The sequence below is a fragment of the Vipera berus genome, assembly GCF_964194415.1.
Source record: "Vipera berus genome assembly, chromosome: 1".
Taxonomy (NCBI): Eukaryota; Metazoa; Chordata; class Lepidosauria; order Squamata; family Viperidae; genus Vipera; species Vipera berus.
This window is the reverse complement of record NC_138202.1, coordinates 114,850,913-114,872,281: the sequence shown is the minus strand read 5'-3', so window position 1 is coordinate 114,872,281 and position 21,369 is coordinate 114,850,913. Positions and strand designations below refer to the sequence as shown.

Genomic DNA, 21,369 nt, shown 5'->3' with positions numbered 1-21,369 from the left:
AGGAACAGACATTAGAATAGCATCTTCCCTTATTTCAAGTAGGCACCCTACATGGAATAGTAATGAGTTCTAGATGTGTATCTTCTGGAAAATCTGATTTGTTTACTGCCACTTAGACAAAGCCATTTTCTATCCTGGCTGCTTTTTTTAATAGATTGACAGATTTAACAGATTGAAAAGACCCATAGAAAAATTCACCAGACAAGATTGAGTATGCTTGTTTTTTAAAAAGTGCAATATTTTGAGCTCACATCATTCCTGAAAATGATGGAAAAGGAGAGAAGTTTCTCTGCATGTTGTTATAAGGATTTTTAAAAATTAATCAGCAAAAACAATCTTTTTATATAGCGACTATCAATACAAGAGAATGGGTGGTTGTAAGCATCAATGTTGGTGTGTATGTGGATCTGTTTGAGCTCATTAAAAATGTTGTTTTCAGTTTTCAATAGTGGCAACTATCTGTACTTTGGATGGAGGGATGAGGGTGGAGGTTCATTCTTTAAGCTTGTGGGTTAAAGAACCAGGCTAGGCAACATCATCAGCAGAGTTTAGGGGATGTCAGGATTGGTGTTCTTCTGCTTATAAGCATTTTGTGTGGTCAGTAGTTCTTGTGATGGTGAGATCATGTCAGGTGAGGGTCATATCAGGTCAGGGTCCTGTGATGGGGAGGTCACATCAGGTCAGGGTCATTGGGAAGTGAAGTGTTGTTTGAGGGGGGACTTGCATGGGTTGGTTGAAGGTCAGTGCTGTTGCGGGTTGGTTGTGTGGTTGGTTTGAATTCTCAGGGGTTCGTAGGTTGGTTGTAGATCGATGAGTCTGTTGATGGAATTGTGAAGCTGAGGATCTGAGCAACCACCCCACTACACACAAAAGAAGCTGTGTCCAGACCCTCTTCAGAAGGGCCAAGACACACTGCAGCACCACAACACTAAGAAAAGCAGAAGAGAAAGGGCTGCCTGACATCTTTCTCTGCAATGGCTATCTAAAAAACTTCATATTCCAACACAAAGCAGCCAAACCACAATGCACCACACAGCCAACCACCATGCAAAAATGAACCCTACTATACACAAGGGGGTGTCAGAAATGACAACCAGAATTCCCCATCCTCTAGGAATAGCAATAATCCACAAACCCACAGCCTCACTGTGCCAGGAATTATCCAGAACCAAAGAAAAGATACAGAAGGTTGAAAGAAATAATGTAATTTACAAAACCAACTGTAACAATTGCAACCAATTCTATTGGGACAAACGTCATGTCAATTGAAAACCAGGTTCCATGAAAACCAGCTGGCAGTTAAATGCCATGATCTCTACCCACATTGACACCACACAGCACCAATTTGATTGGAGCAATACAAGAACTTTCCTTATGCCTTCTATATGTTTGTTTCCTTATACAAAAATTTAATGTCTTCTTCATAAAAGGCCTTTTGATAGCCAGTAATAGTTCATCTGGAAGCACTTTAGAATTGGGTGGCATTGACTTTCCTATTAACAATATCTGCATGCCAATTTTTATATGGTCCTAAAATCGCCCGGCTGCCCTGTTTAGAGTAACTCGCTCTCTCCTTAATCAGGAGGTGAGGGAGGAGCCCTTGCAGGGTCGAGTCAAGGAGTTTAGTCGATTTCTGTCGGACAAAATCGCTCGGATCCGGACCGGTCTAGACTCCGACTGGGCAGAGTCTGATGATGAGGATACGGGCAGTCTTGTCAATGTTATCTGGGAGGAGTTCGATCCTGTGACTCCTGAAGAAGTGGACAGGATCATGGAGAAGCTGAGCTCCACCACGTGTTTGTTGGACCCGTGTCCCTCCTGGCTGATTTATGCGGCCCGGGATGGGACACGAGGCTGGCTCCAGGCAGTGATCACTGCCTCTTTGAGTGAGGGTAGCTTTCCCACCGCCTTGAAGGAGGCGGTGGTGAGACCCCTCCTCAAGAAGCCTGCCTTGGACCTAGCATTATTAAACAACTTTCGTCCGGTCTCCAACCTTCGCTTTATGGCGAAGGTTGTTGAGAGCGTGGTGGCACAGCAGCTCCCTTTGTTCTTGGATGAAGCTGATTATCTAGACCCATACCAATCGGGTTTCAGGCCCAGGTACAGCACGGAGACGGCATTGGTCGTGCTGGTGAATGATCTCTGGCGGGCTTGGGACAGGGGTTGCTCCTCTGTCCTAGTCCTTTTAGACCTCTCAGCGGCTTTTGATACCATCGACCATGGTATCTTGCTGCGACGTCTCAGGGGGTTGGGAGTGGGAGGCACAGTCTTTCAGTGGTTCTCCTCCTACCTTCTGGGACGTTCGCAGTCAGTGTTGGCAGGGGGGCAGAGGTCGACCTTGAGGCCTCTCATTTGTGGAGTCCCTCAGGGATCGGTCCTCTCGCCTCTCCTGTTCAACATCTATATGAAGCCGCTGGGTGAGATCATTCGTGGTTTTGGAGTTGGGTATCATCAGTATGCTGATGATACCCAGCTTTTTATTTCGACCCCAAACCACCTCAGTGATGCCCTCGACGTGATGTCCCGTTGCCTGGAGACGGTCCAGGTCTGGATGGGGAGGAACAGGCTTCGGCTCAACCCTGACAAGACTGAGTGGCTGTTCGTGGCGGCATCCCGGGAAATTCCGATTATTCCATCTCTTGCCATGGGGGGTGAGCTATTACCCCCCGTAGATAGGGCACGCAACTTGGGGGTCCTTCTAGACTCACAGCTCTCTTTAGAAGAGCATATTGGAGCTGTGATTAGGGGGGCCTTTGCCCAGGTTCGCCTGGTGCGCCAGTTGCAACCCTATCTGGACCGGGATGCCTTGCGTACAGTCACTCATGCGCTCGTGACCTCTCGTCTAGACTACTGTAATGCTCTCTACATGGGGCTGCCCTTGAAGTTCACTCAGAGGCTCCAACTGGTGCAGAATGCAGCCGTGCGAGTTGTGCTGGGAGTCTCCCAATACTCCCATGTTACACCTTTGCTCCGCGAGCTGCATTGGCTGCCGGTTGTCCTCCGGGTGAGATTCAAGGTGTTGGTAATGACTTACAAAGCCCTACATGGCATGGGTCCGGATTACCTACGGCAACACCTGCAGCCGGTGTCAACTTCCCTCCGTCCAGTGCGCTCCCACAGAGAGGGCCTCCTCAGGGTGCCTCCGATCAAAGAATGTCGATTGGTGGCCCCCAGGGGGAGGGCGTTCTCTGTGGGCACGTCAGACCTGTGGAACCACTTGCCGGTTGAGCTCTGGATGGCCCCCGACCTTCGCTCCTTCCGGTGCAATCTAAAAACATATTCATTTGTGCAATCTGACCTGGTTTGATGGGTTAGGGTTGGGGTTTTAATATGCTTTTAATTACTGTTTTAAACTTGGGCATAATATTTAATCGTTTTTTAACTTTTGTATTTTGTTTTTATATTTATTGCCCTGTACACCGCCCTGAGTCCTTCGGGAGAAGGGCGGTATAAAAATATAATAAATAAATAAATAAAATGGTTTAGCTTTTTCATTCCCTCTTAAGGAAATAAAATTCTAAACCTAGAAACCTACAATGGGGCGGAAAATCTCAGTATTTTAATATTTGGTATAGATTATTTAGGCTGAGTGCCAAAGAATTGAGGCCTTTGAACTATGGTGCTGGAGAAGACTCCTGCGAGTCCCTTGGACTGCAAAGCGATCAAACTCGTCAGTCCTAGAGGAGATCAACCCTGACTGCTCTTTAGAAGGACAGATCCTGAAGTTGAAACTCAAATACTTTGGCCACCTAATGAGAAGGAAGGACTCACTGGAGAAGAGCCTAATTCTGGGAAAGGTTGAGGGCAAGAGAAGAAGGGGACAACAGAGAATGAGGTGGCTGGGTGGAATCACTGAAGCAGTAGGCGTCAGCTTAAACGGACTCCAGAAGATGGTAGAGGACAGGAAGGCCCGGAGGAACATTGTCCATCAGGTTGTGATGGGTCGGACACGACTTCGCAACTAACAACAACAACAACAACAAAATGGATTATTTGTATACTCACCCTCCAGAGTTTGCGGTGGAATATAAAGTACAATGAGTAAACTTGAAAAGTTAGCCCTACAATCAGTGGCAATACTGTAGAAGGAAACAAGATGCATATAGCCATTAATTGTCCTTTTTAAACACAGAGGAGATATACAGAAACAGGAAGTATCAACCACACTCCTCAAATGTTTTGTATTTAACATTTTGGAAACATTATAATTGTACTTGGAAATCTCATCATAAATCAAACCCCAAAACATGTACATGGCAGACACTGCCAGAATTGTGCCACTCAAACTGTGTTGACTCCATTAGAACCAATTGACTAAAATGCACTTGAATGAGTTAAAAAAATCTCTTATTATTCCTGGTGATAAGTGGACAATACTACCTTAATCTAAATACTACCTTAATCTACTCAGGTTTATTTAGAAGAAAGCCCTGGTAAATCCAGTGAGACCCGCTTTTAAGTTTATGCATTCATTTATAAAGGGCATAGCTGCCCATCTTGTAAAACACAGCTCTGGGCAACTTACAAAAATATAAAACCTAAAGCAAGAGACAGGGCAAGCCACTATTAGAATATATAAAGAGAGCAAACCGCACTACCTTCTAGCACTGATGATGTTACCTAGCTGGGTAATGAAATGTCTGCAAGAAAACTACTGACCTCGGAGATCACTAAGGACCCCATAGTTCCACCCTGAGCTACAAATATTCTCTTCTATTGGAAACAGCTGAATAAAAGGTGATTTTCCTTCAAGGTGTGTGTGTGTGTGTGTGTGTGTGTGTGTGAATAGTCAGAAGAAAAGAAGCGTAGAGGCACAATAAGAAAAGTTGCAAGTGCTCTAGTTGCTGAGAAGAAGAAAAGGAGAAGAAATTCCAGAGAGAGGAATTAAGGGAGAACAATGTTTGTAAGAAGAAAACATTGTTATATAATATTACTATCAAGTCTGGTAATAGAGTATAATAATAGCAGTCATTATAATAACTGTAATTAATATAACAATATAGAAATAGCAATAGAATAAAATATAAAGTAGAGGCAATATAAAAACACAGATAAACTTGTAAGTTTCACATTTCACCTTTATATCTTGGGTTTATTTCAGAATAAAATATCTCCCGAACCCTTAAAGGAAAATATTTTGTTTAAAAAAAAACAGAAACCACTTGTTCAGAGTCCAGGGCTTTTGTGGTTCTTGAGACTCAGACTGAAGAGTCAATTTAATTGGAGACAGGTAAAAAAAAATCGTATGACAGAGGTCCCCTCTGAACTGCTGTAAGCAGTTATTGGTGGGGGCCACTAGCTTGTTTGGCTTCAAAAAACGGGTTGGACCAATTCATGGAAGTCATGCGAATCAATGGTTATTAGCCTGGATGGCAGTCTGCCTGTCTGAAGGGAGACCAGTGGGTTTCCTTGGTAGGTCATTGTGAGAATGCCCTCCTGAACTTGTTGGGCCAGAGGTGGGATCCAGCAAGCACCATTGATGCTCTTATGAATAAAGTAGTTTCAAAAAGAAAAGCAACTGCTGGTTAAGCATTATTTGCATTATTTTCCAGTCTCTCTTCCATGGCAATTTTCTTCCACTCTAATTTGATTATGGATGGTCCTGTTAGAGCACCAAATAATTGAGCAGTTGCAAGAGAAAGTGCAGTAGCCTCTCCGGCTCTCTTTGCACTGTTTAGGCGTAGCCTGCTTTTGAAGACGTGGACTTAGAATCAGGACGCCTCCATCCACCTTAAATGTACAGGGGTGTCTGTTTGCTCTGAGAAAGAAAAGAATTCCTCCTCATCCTCTGCAATGTTCTGCAGTTGCTGCCACTGCTCTTGTTCTCCCCCTCCCCCTCCTCCTTCTCCTTCTCTTTATCTTATTACTAATAAGACTGCAAAGGATATAAATTCTTCCATTCTCCACCATTCAGTTAGAATGGAAAATGCTTCTTGGGTGAGAAGCGAAATGTCTTCAGAGAAAAACAAAGTCCAGTTGCCTCTTGCAAAAGCACCAAAAAGCTGAATGCCATAGACACTTATTACTAATACGTAATAAGAGTTGTTATTAATCTGCACTGGGCTGGGCATTATGCAGAATGCATATATAATCTGTCCATGAACTCATGGTGGAAAAAATAGAGTCCAAAGATGATCCACAGCTATTTTGTGAAAGTTGTTTTTTTACACAAAAAAACTTCATTTACACTTAGTTATAGGTAGGGGAAAAAATCAGATACTCAACTGAAGAAAAAATATTTGTGCTGATAGTTATAAGGCATGTATTTCTTTTTCTGCAAACCCAACTGTAAAAGAAAGAAAGTCATGAAAAAACAAATATCCTTCACTAGATAATTATACATACATACATACATATATATATTAATTTTTATAATCATAAGTGCTTAATATTTTATCAGCAACATATTGTCAGGGATCCAATATTTAACTTACTAATACATATTAAGTTCCTTTCTCTCTACCTCATTTTTCTAACCAATGATAAAAGGTATCATATGTTCTAAAACAAACTGAATCTTCTTTCTCTTTCATTTTCAGTGTCAATCTATCCATTTCTGACACTCTATGATTTTTTAATTAACTCTTCCTCCATTGGTAAATCTTCATTTTTCCAATGTTGAGCGAATACAATTCTTGCTGCAGTTAATATATGTAAAATTAAATATATACACTCTTTCTCATAATGTCCTACAATTATGTCTAACAAAAATAATTCTGGCTTAAAATCTATATGTTTTTTTAATCATTTTCTCTAACCATGTATGTATTCTTAACCAGAATCTTTTAGCTTTAGAGCATGTCCACCAAAGATGGTAATAAGTGCCTGTTTTTTGTTTACATTTCCAACAATTGCTTGATATATTTTTAAACATTTTTGCTAACCTCACTGGTGTTAAATGCCGTCTATAAAACAATTTATATAAATTTTCTTTGTACGCTACCACTTTTGCTATTTTAGAATTTCTTTCCCAAAGGCTTTGCCAGTTTTATATTTGTTGTTAGTTGCGAAGTCGTGTCCGACCCATCGCGACCCTATGGACAATGTTCCTCCAGGCTTTCCTGTCCTCTACCATCTTCTGGAGTCCATTTAAGCTCACGCCTACTGCTTCAGTGACTCCATCCAGCCACCTCATTCTCTGTCGTCCCCTTCTTCTATTGCCCTCAATCTTTCCCAGCATTAGGCTCTTCTCCAGTGAGTCCTTCCTCCTCATTAGGTGGCCAAAGTATTTGAGTTTTAGCTTCAGGATCTGGCCTTCTAAAGAGCAGTCAGGGTTGATCTCCTCTAGGACGGACCAGTTTGATCGCCTTGCAGTCCAAGGGACTCGCAGGAGTCTTCTCCAGCACCACAGTTCAAAGGCCTCAATTCTTTTGTGCTCAGCCTTTCTTATGGTCCAACTTTCACTGCCATACATTGCAACTGGGAAGACCATAGCCTTGACTATACGCACTTTTGTTGACAGGGTGATGTCTCTGCTTTTTAGTGTGCTGTCTAGATTTGCCATGGCTTTCCTCCCGAGGAGCAAGCGTCTTTTAATTTCTTGACTACAGTCCCCATCTGCAGTGATCTTGGAGCCCAGGAAAATAAAATCTGTCACTACCTCCATTTCTTCCCCATCTATTTGCCAGGAATTGAGAGGGCCGGATGCCATGATCTTGGTTTTCTTAATGTTTAGTTTCAACCCAACTTTTGCACTCTCGTTCTTCACTCGCAACAAGAGACTCTTCAGTTCCTCTTCACTTTCTGCCATTAGAGTGGTATCATCTGCATATCTTAGGTTGTTGATATTTCTTCCAGCAATCTTAATTCCAACTTTTGATTCATCTAGCCCTGCCTTTCTCATGATGTGCTCTGCATATAAGTTAAATAGGCAAGGCGACAGTATACAGCCTTGCCGGACTCCTTTCCCAATTTGGAACCAATCAGTGGTTCCGTGTCCAGTTCTCACTGTTGCTTCTTGGCCCGCATATAGGTTTCTCAAGAGACAAATAACATGTTCTGGTACTCCCATCTCTTTAAGAACTTGCCACAGTTTGTTATGATCCACACAATCAAAGGCTTTAGCATAGTCAATGAAGCAGAAGTAGATGTTTTTCTGGAACTCTCTAGCTTTCTCCATGATCCAGCGTATGTTGGCTATTTGATCTCTAGTTCCTCTGCCTCTTCGAAATCCTGCCTGTACTTCTGGTAGTTCTCGATCCACATACTGCTGGAGTCTTGCTTGTAGCATTTTAAGCATAACTTTACTAGCATGAGAAATGAGTGCAATGGTGCGATAGTTTGAACATTCTTTGGCACTGCCTTTCTTTGGAATTGGAATGTAAACTGATCTTTTCCAATCCTGTGGCCACTGTTGAGTTTTCCAAATTTGCTGGCAAATTGAGTGTAGCACTTTTACTGCATCGTCTTTTAAGATTTTGAATAGCTCAGCTGGAATACTGTCACCTCCACTAGCTTTGTTGTTGCTCAGCTTTTCTAAGGCCCACTTCACTTCACATTCTAGGATGTCGAGGTCAGTGACCACCTCATTGTGATTATCAGGGACGTTAAACTCATTCTTGTATAGTTCTTCTGTGTAATTTTGCCATCTCTTCTTAATCTCTTCTGCCTCTGTTAGGTCCCTGCCATTTTGGTCCTTTATCATGCCCATTTTTGGTCCTTTATCATGCCCATTTTTCATCTCTCCAATTTTCTTGAAAAGATCTCTGGTCCTCCCTATTCTATAGTTTTCTTCTATTTCTTTGCACTGTTCGTTTAAGAAGGCATTCTTATCTCTTCTAGCTATTCTCTGGAATTCTGCATTCAATTGGGCGTATCTTTCTTTTTCTCCCTTGCCTTTTGCTTCCCTCCTTTCCTCAGCTATTTGCAAAGCTTCCTCAGACAGCCATTTTGCTTTCTTGCATTTCTTTTTCTTTGGGATGGTTTTGGTTGCTACCTCTTGTACAATGTTGCGAACCTCTGTCCATAGTTCTTCAGGCACCCTGTCTATCAGATCTAATTCCTTAAATCTATTTGTCACCTCTACTGTATATTCAACGGGGATATGATTTAATTCATACCTGACTGGCCTGGTGTTTTTCCCTACTTTCTTCAGTTTAAGCCTAAACTTTGCAACAAGAAGCTCATGGTCTGAGCCACAGTCAGCTCCTGGTCTTGTTTTTACTGACTGTATAGAGCTTCTCCATCTTTGGCTGCAGAGCATATAGTCAATCTGATTTCTGTGTTGACCGTCTGGTGATGTCCATGTGTAGAGCCGTCTCTTGGGTTGTTGGAAAAGAGTGTTTGCTATGACCATTGTATTCTCTTGACAAAATTCTATCAGCCTGTGCCCTGCTTCATTTTGTACTCCAAGGCCAAACTTGCCTGTTATTCCGGTTATCTTTTGGCTTCCTACTTTAGCATTCCAATCCCCCATGATTATAAGGACATCATTTTTTGGTGTTAGTTCTATAAGGTGCTGTAGGGCTTCATAGAACCGGTCAATTTCATCCTCTTCAGCACCGGTGGTTGGGGCATAGACTTGGACTACTGTGATATTGAATGGTTTGCCTTGGATTCGAACTGAGATCATTCTGTCATTTTGAGGATTGTATCCCAGTATTGCTTTTCCTACTCTTTTATTGACTATGAAGGCTACTCCATTTCTTCTGAGGGATTCTTGCCCGCAGTAGTATACCTGATGGTCATCTGAATTAAATTCACCCATTCCTGTCCATTTTAGTTCGCTGATACCTAAGATGTCGATGTTCAGTCTTGTCATCTCTTGTTTGACCACGTTCAGCTTGCCTTGATTCATGGATCTTACATTCCAGGTTCCTATGGAGAAAAAATCTTTACAGCATCGGACTTTCCTTTCACCACCAGACATATCCACAGCTGAGCGTCCTTTCGGCTTTGGCCCAGTCGCTTCATTCTTTCTGGCGCTACTAGTACTAGCCCTCTGCTCTTCCCCAGTAGCATATTGGACGCCTTCCGACCTGAGGGGCTCATCTTCCAGCGTCATATCGTTTTGCCTTTTGGTACTGTCCATAGGGTTTTCATGGCAAAGATACTGGAGTGGGTTGCCATTTCCTTCTCCAGTGGATCACGTTTTGTCAGAACTCTCTGCTATGACCTGTCCGTCTTGGGTGGCCCTGCACGGTATAGCTCATAGCTTCATTGAATTACGCAAGCCCCTTCGCCACGACAAGGCAGTAATCCATGAAGGGGTCAGTTTTATATAATTATACTTTAAGGCTCCATTTTTATAACGTCTTTTTCAGCTGCTCTCTGAAATAAATACTCAGGCAAGAAAAAGGGAAGAAAAGTGAGATGCACACAACTGTCACATTAATAGACTGTAATTCTGGTAGTTAGAGTAGATTGTAGTCTTTATTTGCAAAGTTTCCAGATGCAGAAACAGATGGCAGAGTGAGGTGGCTTTTGAACTAAGGTCTTCTATATAAATATGGAAAGAGCATTCTTAACTTTAGATTTTTTTAGCCAGGACAGGAAGAGGTATCTTTTGGTAGCAGAAACACTATATAAAACTTTTACTAATTTTTCCATTAGTAGACGGCCCCAAAGGAAAGCATTATTGATGGACCAGGATCTTCTGAGTTCAAAGTGCTCCATTGTCCCAATATCAGCTCTTCAGCCACACTATCCTATCGCTGGCTCAATTAATGTGCTGACTGGTATCAGTAGGTGTGAATTAACAACAGAAAGGGAATCCAGAATCTTATCTAAAGAGGCAGCTTCTTCTTTTTGAGATTTTTATCCTCAAAGATAAAACATTTTCTATTTCAGCCTGTGAGGCATAAGTAATTCTATATTTTCTTTGTTTTAGAGCGCAGTGGTTAGAATGCAGTACTGTAGGCTACTTCCGGTGACTGCTGGCTGCTGACAGTTCGATTCTCACTGGCTCAGGATTGACTCAGCCTTCCATCCTCCCGAGGTCAGTAAAATGAGGACCTAGATTGTTGGGGCCAATATGCTGACTCTGAAAACCACTTAGAGAGGGCTGTGAAGCACTGTGACATGGTATACTAGTCAAAGTACTATTGCTACTGCTATTTTAAGAAAGAGCCAAGGCAGAATATGCTTATCAAATCTGAAACAATCCACTGAGGTAATTCACACAATAGTCAGCTGAATTCATAACATTAACCAGAGAAGGAGAAAACAGAAACAAATAGATGCTTTAGCTCCATAGCACTCTCCATGTTTTATCCTACCTGAGCTGTTAGGGTTTTGGACAAGCAGACAACCTGCTACTTTGCTTCCCTAACACACCTTCTTAGGATTGCACTCATGGCCATAAAAGCTTGCTGCTTTCCTCAGAATCCTTTTGTACACCCTTATAAAGTCATTCCAGTGAGATAATTACCTAGTAGTCCAATTCATAATATTTATCTATAGCCAGTACTTTAAAAAAAAAAGATGCCGGAACTCTCATCCTGGCAGGTGCAGGAGGTGGGGGGGCAGCGCTGCTGCAGTCATGGGCGCGAGAGGTATTGGCGGCAGACTGACCCCCAGGGCCAGAGCCAGAGCGGTTGGTGTTGTGGGAGCAGCAGGGCCCACTCATATGGCAGGGATGTGCAGGGCGAGCTGTGGAGGCGGTGCGGGCCAGGCGATGCAGGGCAGCCACTTAGGTGAGGCAACAGTGGCGCAGGTCCAGCACCGGGTAGGCCATCAGCCTGGCTGACATGGGTGAGCACAAGGAAGGAGTGCACATGGACTCTGCAGAACCCACCTCCCACTCCTTGTCCTCTCTTATTTACCTAGTTGAGATGGTGTAGTTGGGCAGCAAGGAGGGATGCAAAGTTCCTGCCAACTCAACTTCGCTGCAGACAACTTGCTGGTGCAATGTTTGCCGGCCGGGTCTTTTGCCATGCTCAGCAGCAATTCCTATTGGCTTTCGAAAGCCAATAGAGGGAGTAGCATAGCTTGTGCAAAAGCTTTTTTGCTCCAAAAAAAGGTGCTGGAATGCCATTCTGAGCATTCTATGAGAAAAAAGCCCTGCTTTTATGTTTTAATCTTATGATTTTAAAAATATTTTTTTCTATTGTAATTTGCCCCAAACCTCGCCATGTGAATTGCATACTACTATTATATAATCGGTAAATAAAGGTAGAACATAAGTTAAATATACATCAAATGACAATATGCTTCCCTACAAAGTCAATTCTTGCTCAGTGACAGACCAAGGAGTTAACTCAGAAAGGCAAGAGGAAAATCTAGAAGAGGTCTGTGCAACTTGTAGAAGGGAAAGGCCCACACTGATAAATTAAAAATCTTTGTGGTCTGCAAAAGAATGCTGGTGGGCTAATCAATGATTTGGTGACTAGAGGAGCATCTACAGTGTTGGACCTCATGGTCATGGTAAGCCATGGAGGCACTAGGCAACATGACTTTCAGGGCAGTGGTGGTGATTTTATTACTTTTTTTTTTAAAAAAAAGTCTGTGCTCTGTCCAAGGGTGCTTGGTAGGCTTCATGTACAGGCCTTGTCTAGAATTTATTTTGGAGCATTCAACTATCTAGAGCAGGCATGTCAAACTCGTGATGTCATGTGACATTGCATGATGTATCGTACTTTCCGCCCATTGCTTGCAATGGGGTGGGCGCGGTTTCGTAGTGATGCATCTGGCCCGTGGGCCAACAGTTTGACATGCTTGATCTAGAGACATCCATTTTTTTCATTGCAAAGGGCCTTTCATCTGTTGTATATATGGTTTTATTTTTGTGTGCAAAAAGGATTCTAAATTAATTGAGTCATGTCCTGGGGTAAAGTCTGATAGCTTGAGTTAAAGAGCCTATAAAATCTTAAATGACTCCAGTTGTTTTGTTCAAGTATGCTAATGTTCTAAGGTAAATATTATTCATACTATATAATATTCAGATGAGCACCTCAGTAGCATGTTGTAGTTCTATGAGGTTTGGTGGGCTTCATAATTTGTTGACTGAAGAAACCACCATGCCATATGTATATATGCAACTGCTATTATTTTTCAAGCTACATTAATTGAACACATGGCACACAGCACAAATCAGATTCCTCTGTAATGTACTATTCCTTTGCATGACTGTAGGACATTTAGAAACACAATTACATTCTTATGCTTCCAAAGCATTCTTCCTTATCTTCCTGTTACATTGATCACCATAAAAATACTCAAGGTCTCTTGGGATAAGATAGAATAAGTATGGTATTTAAGGAACGCAATAGAAAGCATTCACAATGCACAATGTATTTAAATTTCATTTTGTTTGAGGCAACTTCTTATAAAAGAATTGCCATTAATTTGTTTTAATAAAATAATTTAAATCAATTTTTCACTTGATTTCAAATTAAATGAATTATATTGGTTGACAATGAGATTTTTTTAGTACAATTGCCAAATGCAATAAACTGGTTTTAGGTGTATGTGTGCACTAATTATTTCAACACCAATACATTTTAACAACATGTTCTAAATATAACTGAATGTAATTTTACAATTTTTGTGCAAAAATAAAACAAAATAACAGATTTAAGAGCTGTTATCATTAGTTATCCTTAGATAAAAATAATTCCATCATCCAAAACTTCGTTATACTCTATTTAATGAACAGATGCTTTGGGATTTAAAAAAAAACTGACTACATTTGATTGTGAATCACCATGGCATTAAAACAAAATTCGAACAGTGTTTGAAAAATAAAGGTTCCCTAAATGTCTGCTGGCTATATCTATACATTTTCCTTGATACCACTCTATTGCCTTCTTTTTAGCATTTTTTTAATTCCCAGCTTAAAAAAGGCAAGGCACTAGGAGCTGACGGTTACAGAGACTGTTTAAGCAGGTTGCTAGGCAACCTGTTCACACTTGGCCCTTCTTACCCTCCCACTTTTGAATTAGCCTGTAGAGATCGCATTTCCTTAGATTTGAGCCATCTGAAGGCCCGTTGCGGTGATGCATTCTGGTGCTCTGCAACCTGGCTGCCTCCTTGGTGTGCTGCTGAGGAGAATTTGGCTCTCCGGAACAGTTTCCTTCAGCTTTTTTTTTGTGTGTGTTTGTGTGTAAAGAAAGGTGCCGGAACACCATTCTGAGCGTTCTATGGGGGGAAAAAAGCCCTGTCTATAGCTATGAGCTATAACAGGAGAACCAGTCTGGTGTAGTAGTTAAGCTATCAGGCTAGAAACTGCAAGATTTTGAGTTCTAGTCTCTCTTTGGGCAAAGCCAACTGGGTGACCTTGACCAGTCACTTTCTCTCAGTCTTAAAAGGTGTATGGAAATTCACTTTTGTTGTGGCCATCTTATCCAGAAGAATTATACTGTGTTCAAATCTAAACATTGACAATAGAATGGCTAAACAGTTTCTGATCTGATCTGAAAGGCCAGGGTTCAGTAAAATCTGTTGCTTCTTACCTCCAAAGAAAGAGGTTCCCCTAATGAGAAAATAACAGGATGAATTACAACATCTGGGTCTTTCTGGAAACAGTTGGGTTTAGCATGATGCTGGGAATGGCGTAAAGACCACCAATTAGCTGAATGTCCCTGTACAGGAAGAGTGAAAGAAAACATTCAGGCACTTTTAAAAGATTACTTGACTATTTACTACAGCAGTATTCTGCTTTGAAGAGGCAATATAGAGTGTTAACATGCTAACATCGGATGTTCTTGCTTTGACAACAGATGAAAATGCAGCCATTTTCTTTTCCCCCTTTTTCTTATTCTTAGAATTAGTTGGTGCAGGGAGGGGGGTTTCGGATGCAAGCTCAATTAGCCATAATAATAACTCTGCCGTGGGAACCCAAGGACAAACTGATAACCTTTAGACGGGCTGGAGAGCTGGGGAGAAAGCCTGTGCTTTAAGCTAATTGGGGAATGTGCTTTATGACTGTTTATTGGGGGTGGGAATTGTATGTTGTCACTTTGTATCCAGGGGAGGGGAATTTAGTTTTTGGGTTCAACTATGTAGTGCCGATATTTTGTTTCCCAAATAAGAGATCCTTTAAGGAAAATAATGCCTCAAAGTTCTTTTGAAGGGTTTCATCTGTCGGAACCATGACATAGAGGAGATTCCACTGAACCTTTGAATCAGATTTTCAAATAAATTTGAGAGGTTGAATCAGCCGACTCTGAATTATCTTGAAGAGGTTCAAAAACAGTTTGAAGATTAAACGCAGCTTTGAAGAATCTCAAGCATTCATTGCATATTTGGACAAAGCTGGGAGAATTTGAGTACTGTACTGAGCTCTCTGATATTAACTTTAAGTAGGGGGCAAAGGAGTTTTATCACCTTTTCAAACCCTGTCTATCAAAGCACTGGAAGATGTGCTGCTCTGCTGATTGTGTATTTAGAGAGATTTGTCTAGGGCAGGGGTCAGCAACCCGAAACAGCAAAAGAGCCACTCGGAACTGGTTCTGTCATACACACAAAAAAGTGGGAGCCGCAAAATGTGCGTGCGCATGTGGGCATGCACACGCATGCGCAGAACAAGCAAAAACATACACAACCCCTACGCCCGCACCGCATCCTGAGCCGCACGCACCTGTCGCTGCCCAGTGCCGCCAGCTTACAGGGAGGGAGGGATGGACTCGCAGGCCGAGGAAGGAAACAGCCTTTCAGAGGATCCCGCCCGGCCCCCCTCAGAGGCAACGGGCCCTTCCCCGGCTGAAGGAAGCCTTGCGAGCGTCTCTTGCAGCGCGGCTGTGCAAAGTGCGCGCACACCTCTCTAAACCTCCACCGTCCCGTTTGGAGATCTGCTGCGTTTGTCAAACACGGACGAATGCAGCAGCTGTGCAAACGGGGCGGTGGTAGTTTGGAGTTAATTAAAAGAGTTAATTAAAAGAACGAAGATGCGCGCTCACGTCTAGTCGGAAGAAAATAAAATGCAATAGTACGATCAATGATTTTTTTTTTTAAAGTTATTTTCCTCTGTAAAATGTAAGTAGTGGGACCTGAAGCCACCAAAACTTTCTCGCTTCTGATCGCCTACTGCCTTCTTTCATTTCCAAGCAGGGCTTCTTGCTCCCGCTTCGCCCATTTTCCTTCTGAAAGGAACTATCTCGGCAGACCTTTTAGCAGAGAACCAAACGGCTGCCCTCCATCGATCTCTGCGCAGCCCATCCTGTCCTGTGAAGAGTGCATTAGTCAAGCCTGGGTTAGAGCCTTGGGAGGCTACTTAAGTTACGCATTCCAGTTCTGCATTAGCTGCCTTGAACTGTGAGAGAAAAAGCGAGGAATAGGCGCGATTGGTGTAATCGTGCACCGTTTTTTGTTCCCACAACTCACTAAAAGGCGAAGTGCAAATACATTTGCACAAAAAGCAAAATGTAGTTAATATTAACTTTGGTTAGTTTTGCAGTTTGCGCAAATGTAACCACGGCGAGAGAATAAGGCATTCTTTTTTCAATAAAGGAGGATATTTGTAGCTCAGGGTTGAAATGAAGGGATCCTTGGTGCTCTCTGAGCTTGCAGACATTTCATTACTCATTAAGCAACATCATTCGTACAGCTGCCACGCTCATCCATGTTTGATGAGCGCGGCAGACCTCCGAACGGGACGGCGGCGGTTTGGAGAGTGCACGCGCACCTCTCCAAACCGCTGCTGCCCATTTGGAGACCTGCCGTGTTCGTTCATGTTTGACGAGCGCGGCAGACCTCCGAACGGGACGGCGGAGGTTTGGAGAGTGCGCGTGCACCTCTCCGAACCGCCGCCGCCCATTTGGAGACCTGCCACGCTTGTCAAACATGGACGAGCGCGGCAGCTGTACAAACGGGACGGCAGCGGTTTGGAGAGGTGCGCACGCACTCTCCAAACTGCCGCCGCCCGTTTGGAGGCCTGCCGCGCTCTTCAAACATGGATGAATGTGGCAGCTGTGCAAACGGGGCGGTGGTAGTTTGGAGAGTGCACGCGCACCTCTCCAAACCGCCGCCACCCGTTTGGAGACCTGCCGCGCTCGTCAAACATGGACGAATGCGGCAGCTGTGCAAACGGGGCGGTGGTAGTTTGGAGAGTGCGTGTGCAACTCTCCAAACCGCCGCCATCCCTTTCAGAGGTCTGCCGCGCTCGTCAAACATGAACGAACGCGGCAGACCTCAGAACGGGATGGCGGCGGTTTGGAGAGGTGCGTGCGCACTCTCCAAACCGCCGCCACCCGTTTGGAGACCTGCCGCGCTCGTCAAACATGGACGAGCACGGCAGCTGTACGAACAGGATGGCGGCGGTTTGGAGAGGTGTGCGTGCACCTCTCCAAACCTCCGCCGCAGGCAGCAGTTCTGCAAACTGTTTGGAGAGCTGCTGCCTTCGTCAAACATGGACGAAGGCAGCATCTCTGCAAATGGGGCAGTGGAGGTTTGGAGAGCTGCGCGCGCAGCTCCCCAAACCTCCGCCGGTGGAGGAGGACTGGGAGCCGCATGCGGCTCCGGAACCGCGAGTTGCCGACCCGTGGTCTAGGGAAAAAACAGAATACAAAATTGAGGACTAACTTTATTCCGCTCTGTCTCACTTTTAATGAATCTTGCTCTTCCTTGCCTCCACAACATTTTATCATTATTCTTTTTTGACTCACCTGTAGATTTGTGTCCCTGTTAGATTTGTGTCCTGTATTTTCCTACCTTATTTATCACTAGCAATTAATCAGGCTTATTGATCAGGGAATTTTATCACTGGCATTTAAGCAGGTTTATTGATCAGGACATTTTATCACCAGGATTTAATCAGGCTTATCTTACAGTTGTATCAAAAACAGGTGAAGATAACACCTGGTATGCTAATTTTCATCTGATTTCATTGCTAATGTTGATACAAAGATTTTAATAGCAGTGTTGGCAAATAGATTGGAAATTGTTATTAAAATTGATCTAAAGGTAAAGGTAAAGGTTCCACCGCACATGCGTGCTATTCGTTTCCAACTCTAGGGGCTGGTGCTTATCTCCGTTTCAAAGCTGAAGAGCCAGCGCTTGTCTGAGGACGTCTCCGTGGTCATGTGGCTGGCATGACTAGATGCCAAAGCACACAGAACACTGTTATCTTCCCACCATAGTGGTCCTTATTTTTCTACTTGCATTTTTACGTGCTTTCGAACTGCTAGGTTGGCAGAAGCTGGGACGAGTAACAGGCGCTTACTCTGTTACGCGGAACTCAGGATTCGATCCGCCAAACTGCCGACCATCTGATCAACAAGCTCAGCGTCCTAACCCACTAAGCCACTGCGTCCCTTTTATTGATCTAGCAGGGTTAATAAAAAATTAGGCATGCAGCAGATAATATAGGATTAGTTGTAGATATAATAGACTAAAAATAAAGATCAATTTGTAATCTCATTATTAGATGCTGAAAAGCTTTTGATAAAATACAAAAGCAAAATATATTTATTGTATTAAACAGATTTGAAAATCCCTTGGAATTCATGAAATGAATTAAGATATTATATCTGCATCTAAAGTAAAATGTAATGACATATTTCTCCCACTTTCCCATTATTTAGAGAAACTAGACAAGGATGTGTCTATGGAGATTCTTAGTCATCCAGGTCATGGTTGTCTCAAAAATGCTTTTTCAAGAGCAACTGGACTTTCTATTTTTTTCTTTGAAGATGTTTCACTTCTCATCCAGTCAGAGCTGAAGAAGCTTCTTGGATGAGAAATGACCCTTGCTTTTTAATATCTACATTATTATTTCAATTAATATTTAATAATCAATTTATGGGGACTTCCGGTGGCTCCGCGGCGACGGAGACAGCCTTCCCGGGCTGCCCGCGGCTCAGCTGAGTGTTTTTTCGCCTGAAACAGCGCCGATCAGCTGTTCGGGTGAATTTGAAGCCCCCTCCTCGGGAGAAGAGGAGGGGGTGAGGCCCCAGGTAGGGGTTGAGTTCTCCGGGGCCGCCTGAGCTGGGAGCTTGGGCGGCTGAAGGATTGAACTCCCCCGAAGCCTGGGTTGCTCCCAGCTGGCCAGCGTCTCTGCTCCGGATTTCTTGGAGCAGAGCCAGGCGTCTGCGACCACCCCTGCCTGAAGGAAGGACTATGGATTAAAAGGAGCAGGCAGAGCGGTACAAGAGGAAAAGGTGAAGAGGATTATTTTATTTTACTCTCGAGCTTGATGGACTTTTTAAACTTTAAGTGAAAGTGCGTCACAATTGAAAGTTAAAGATGGCGACTAAACCTCCCCCTAAAACTCTTCGGAGTGGTGGATCTTCTCCGGTGCAACAATCATCGTTACAGGCGTTGCATCCTCCTGATGTATTGACACCGAAGGATTTACGAGATGCTCTGGATAAACATGCCCAGGTACTTTTGGAATCAATTAACCAATCAATGGGTGATAAATTTGCACAGATGGAGGAGAAATTGGAGAAACTGGAGGAGAGAATAGAAGAGAGGATGGAACAGAAGTGCAGCGTGATGAAGGTAGACATTTTGTCCAAAGTGCATAAAGTGGCGGAATGTGTGGAAGATTTGGATGAAAAAGTGGATGATTTGATTCAAAAGAATGCCATATTAGAAGCAAAAGTACGGGAGAATGAAGATTTAAGAGATAAAATGGAAAGAGAATTAAGTCTTGCTCAATATCACCAGATGCAGTTTGCTGTTAGAATTAGAGGCTTAAAAGAGAATACTAAGGAAGATTTAAAGCAGCTGGTTTCTGAGGCTCTTGAAGTGGTACTGAATCAGCCAGCATCTGAAATAAGAGAAGGTATGGATAAAGTGTTTCGTGTGAACTCATGGATTGCTAGACAGAGAAAGTTGCCTAGAGATGTGGTGGTTTACTTTGCTAAAAGAGAAATTAGAGATGAAGTTATACAAGCTGCCTATGATGCTAAAGTTGTGATTGCTGATCAAGAAGTCTTGGTTTTAAAAGAAATTCCTCCAAAGATTTTAAGGAGAAGGAAGGACTTTACATTTCTTGTGCAAGAGCTCAAGCAACGAGATATAAGGTTCAGATGGGAGATTCCAGAGGGGCTGATGGTGATGCATGAAGGTAAAAGGTATCGGCTGATTACTGTGAAGCAAGCGCGTGACTTCTACAATAACGTTTTAAAAGCAACCCCATTAACACTTCTGGAAGCTGCAAAGGGATCTGGAGAAGGAGAACATCAGGAGGTTGAAATAGAGGAAAACGGTGCTGGAGGAGATCAAGCTATAACTTCTTTGGATGATCCTAGAGAGCAAAGGGTAACGCGTGCTGCTTTAAAACGAGCAAAGAAAATAAAAGAACAAGACCAGCAAAAGTTTTTGGAACTTTCACAACGTACTTATAGCCAAGCAGTGGGAGGAGCACGGCCTAAAGAAGATAGTCCTGTCAAAGCAGTGCTCCAAGAGCTTTGGGAGGATATGCATGGCAACTAAATTTTTAACTTGGAACGTTAATGGACTAAATTCACCACAGAAGAGGAAGAAAGTTTTTCAATATTTAAAACAATTCAAGATAGATGTTATATGTTTGCAAGAAACGCATATTAGAATTTTGGATCAAAAGTATTTATCGAATTCAAGGTTGGGTACGCAATTTGTCGCTTCTGCAATGAATAAGAAAAATGGAGTGGTTGTTTATGTTAAAAGTGCCTTAACAGCAGACTTAATTGAAGCAGATAAGCTTGGAAGATACGTTATGATAGAGCTGCTGTTAGAAGGTAAAAAGACGCTTTTAGTTGGACTATATGCACCTAATCAACAACAAGCTGACTTTTTTAGTTTGCTTCACACAAAGCTTACCCAGTTGGATTATAAATCTTTTATTTTTATGGGGGATTGGAATGGTGTTTTGGATGTACAGATGGACAAGGCTGGAGCTTTTAAGTGCATTCCAAGTCATGCTAGACTGCCTAAATCTTTTTTTGAAATGAAGGATGACTTGGAATTGCGAGATATTTGGCGTGAGAGACACTTGCAGGAAAAGGATTATACTTTTTATTCTGATAGACATCAATCTTTTTCGAGGATTGATTTTATTTTGTTGACTAATGATTTTTTTTTGAGGACTAAAAAGGTGAAGATTTGCGCAAGAACTATCTCTGATCATAGTCCAGTTTGGTTAGAGATTGATAAGGAGAAAAGGGATAGGCGCTCGTGGCGCGTCAATGAGAATTTGTTTAGAAATCAGAGAAATGTGGAGGAATGCAAACAGCGGATGAAGGATTTTTTTGAAATTAATATGAACAAGGGTACCTCTATGGATATGGTCTGGGATGCTAGCAAGGCCTACATGAGAGGGGTGCTGATATATATGAATAATAAACATAGACGTGCTGTGGAAGCTAGGAGGAAAGAACTGGAGAATGAAATAAAGGAAAAAGAAAAGGCTTTGATTTTGAACTCAGAGGATGTGAAGACTAAGGAGGCTATTAAACTGTTAAGAGGACAATTTGATAAATTAATGGCTGACCAAGTGGCAACCAATCT

General features: G+C 42.8%; 1 protein-coding gene across 1 annotated transcript in view; it reads right to left on the bottom strand.

The window, feature by feature from the left end:
• LOC308661021 (acyl-CoA (8-3)-desaturase-like) overlaps window positions 1-21,369 on the bottom strand; it is a gene marked incomplete at its 5' end in the record, with an annotated part of 53,569 nt that overhangs the window by 6,981 nt on the left and 25,219 nt on the right. Inside the window, 3 exons of the mRNA XM_081315713.1 lie at window positions 4,006-4,079; window positions 6,226-6,286; window positions 14,391-14,519. Coding sequence (XP_081171839.1) covers window positions 4,006-4,079; window positions 6,226-6,286; window positions 14,391-14,519 — 264 coding nt within the window. The remainder of the gene's footprint in view (window positions 1-4,005; window positions 4,080-6,225; window positions 6,287-14,390; window positions 14,520-21,369) is intronic.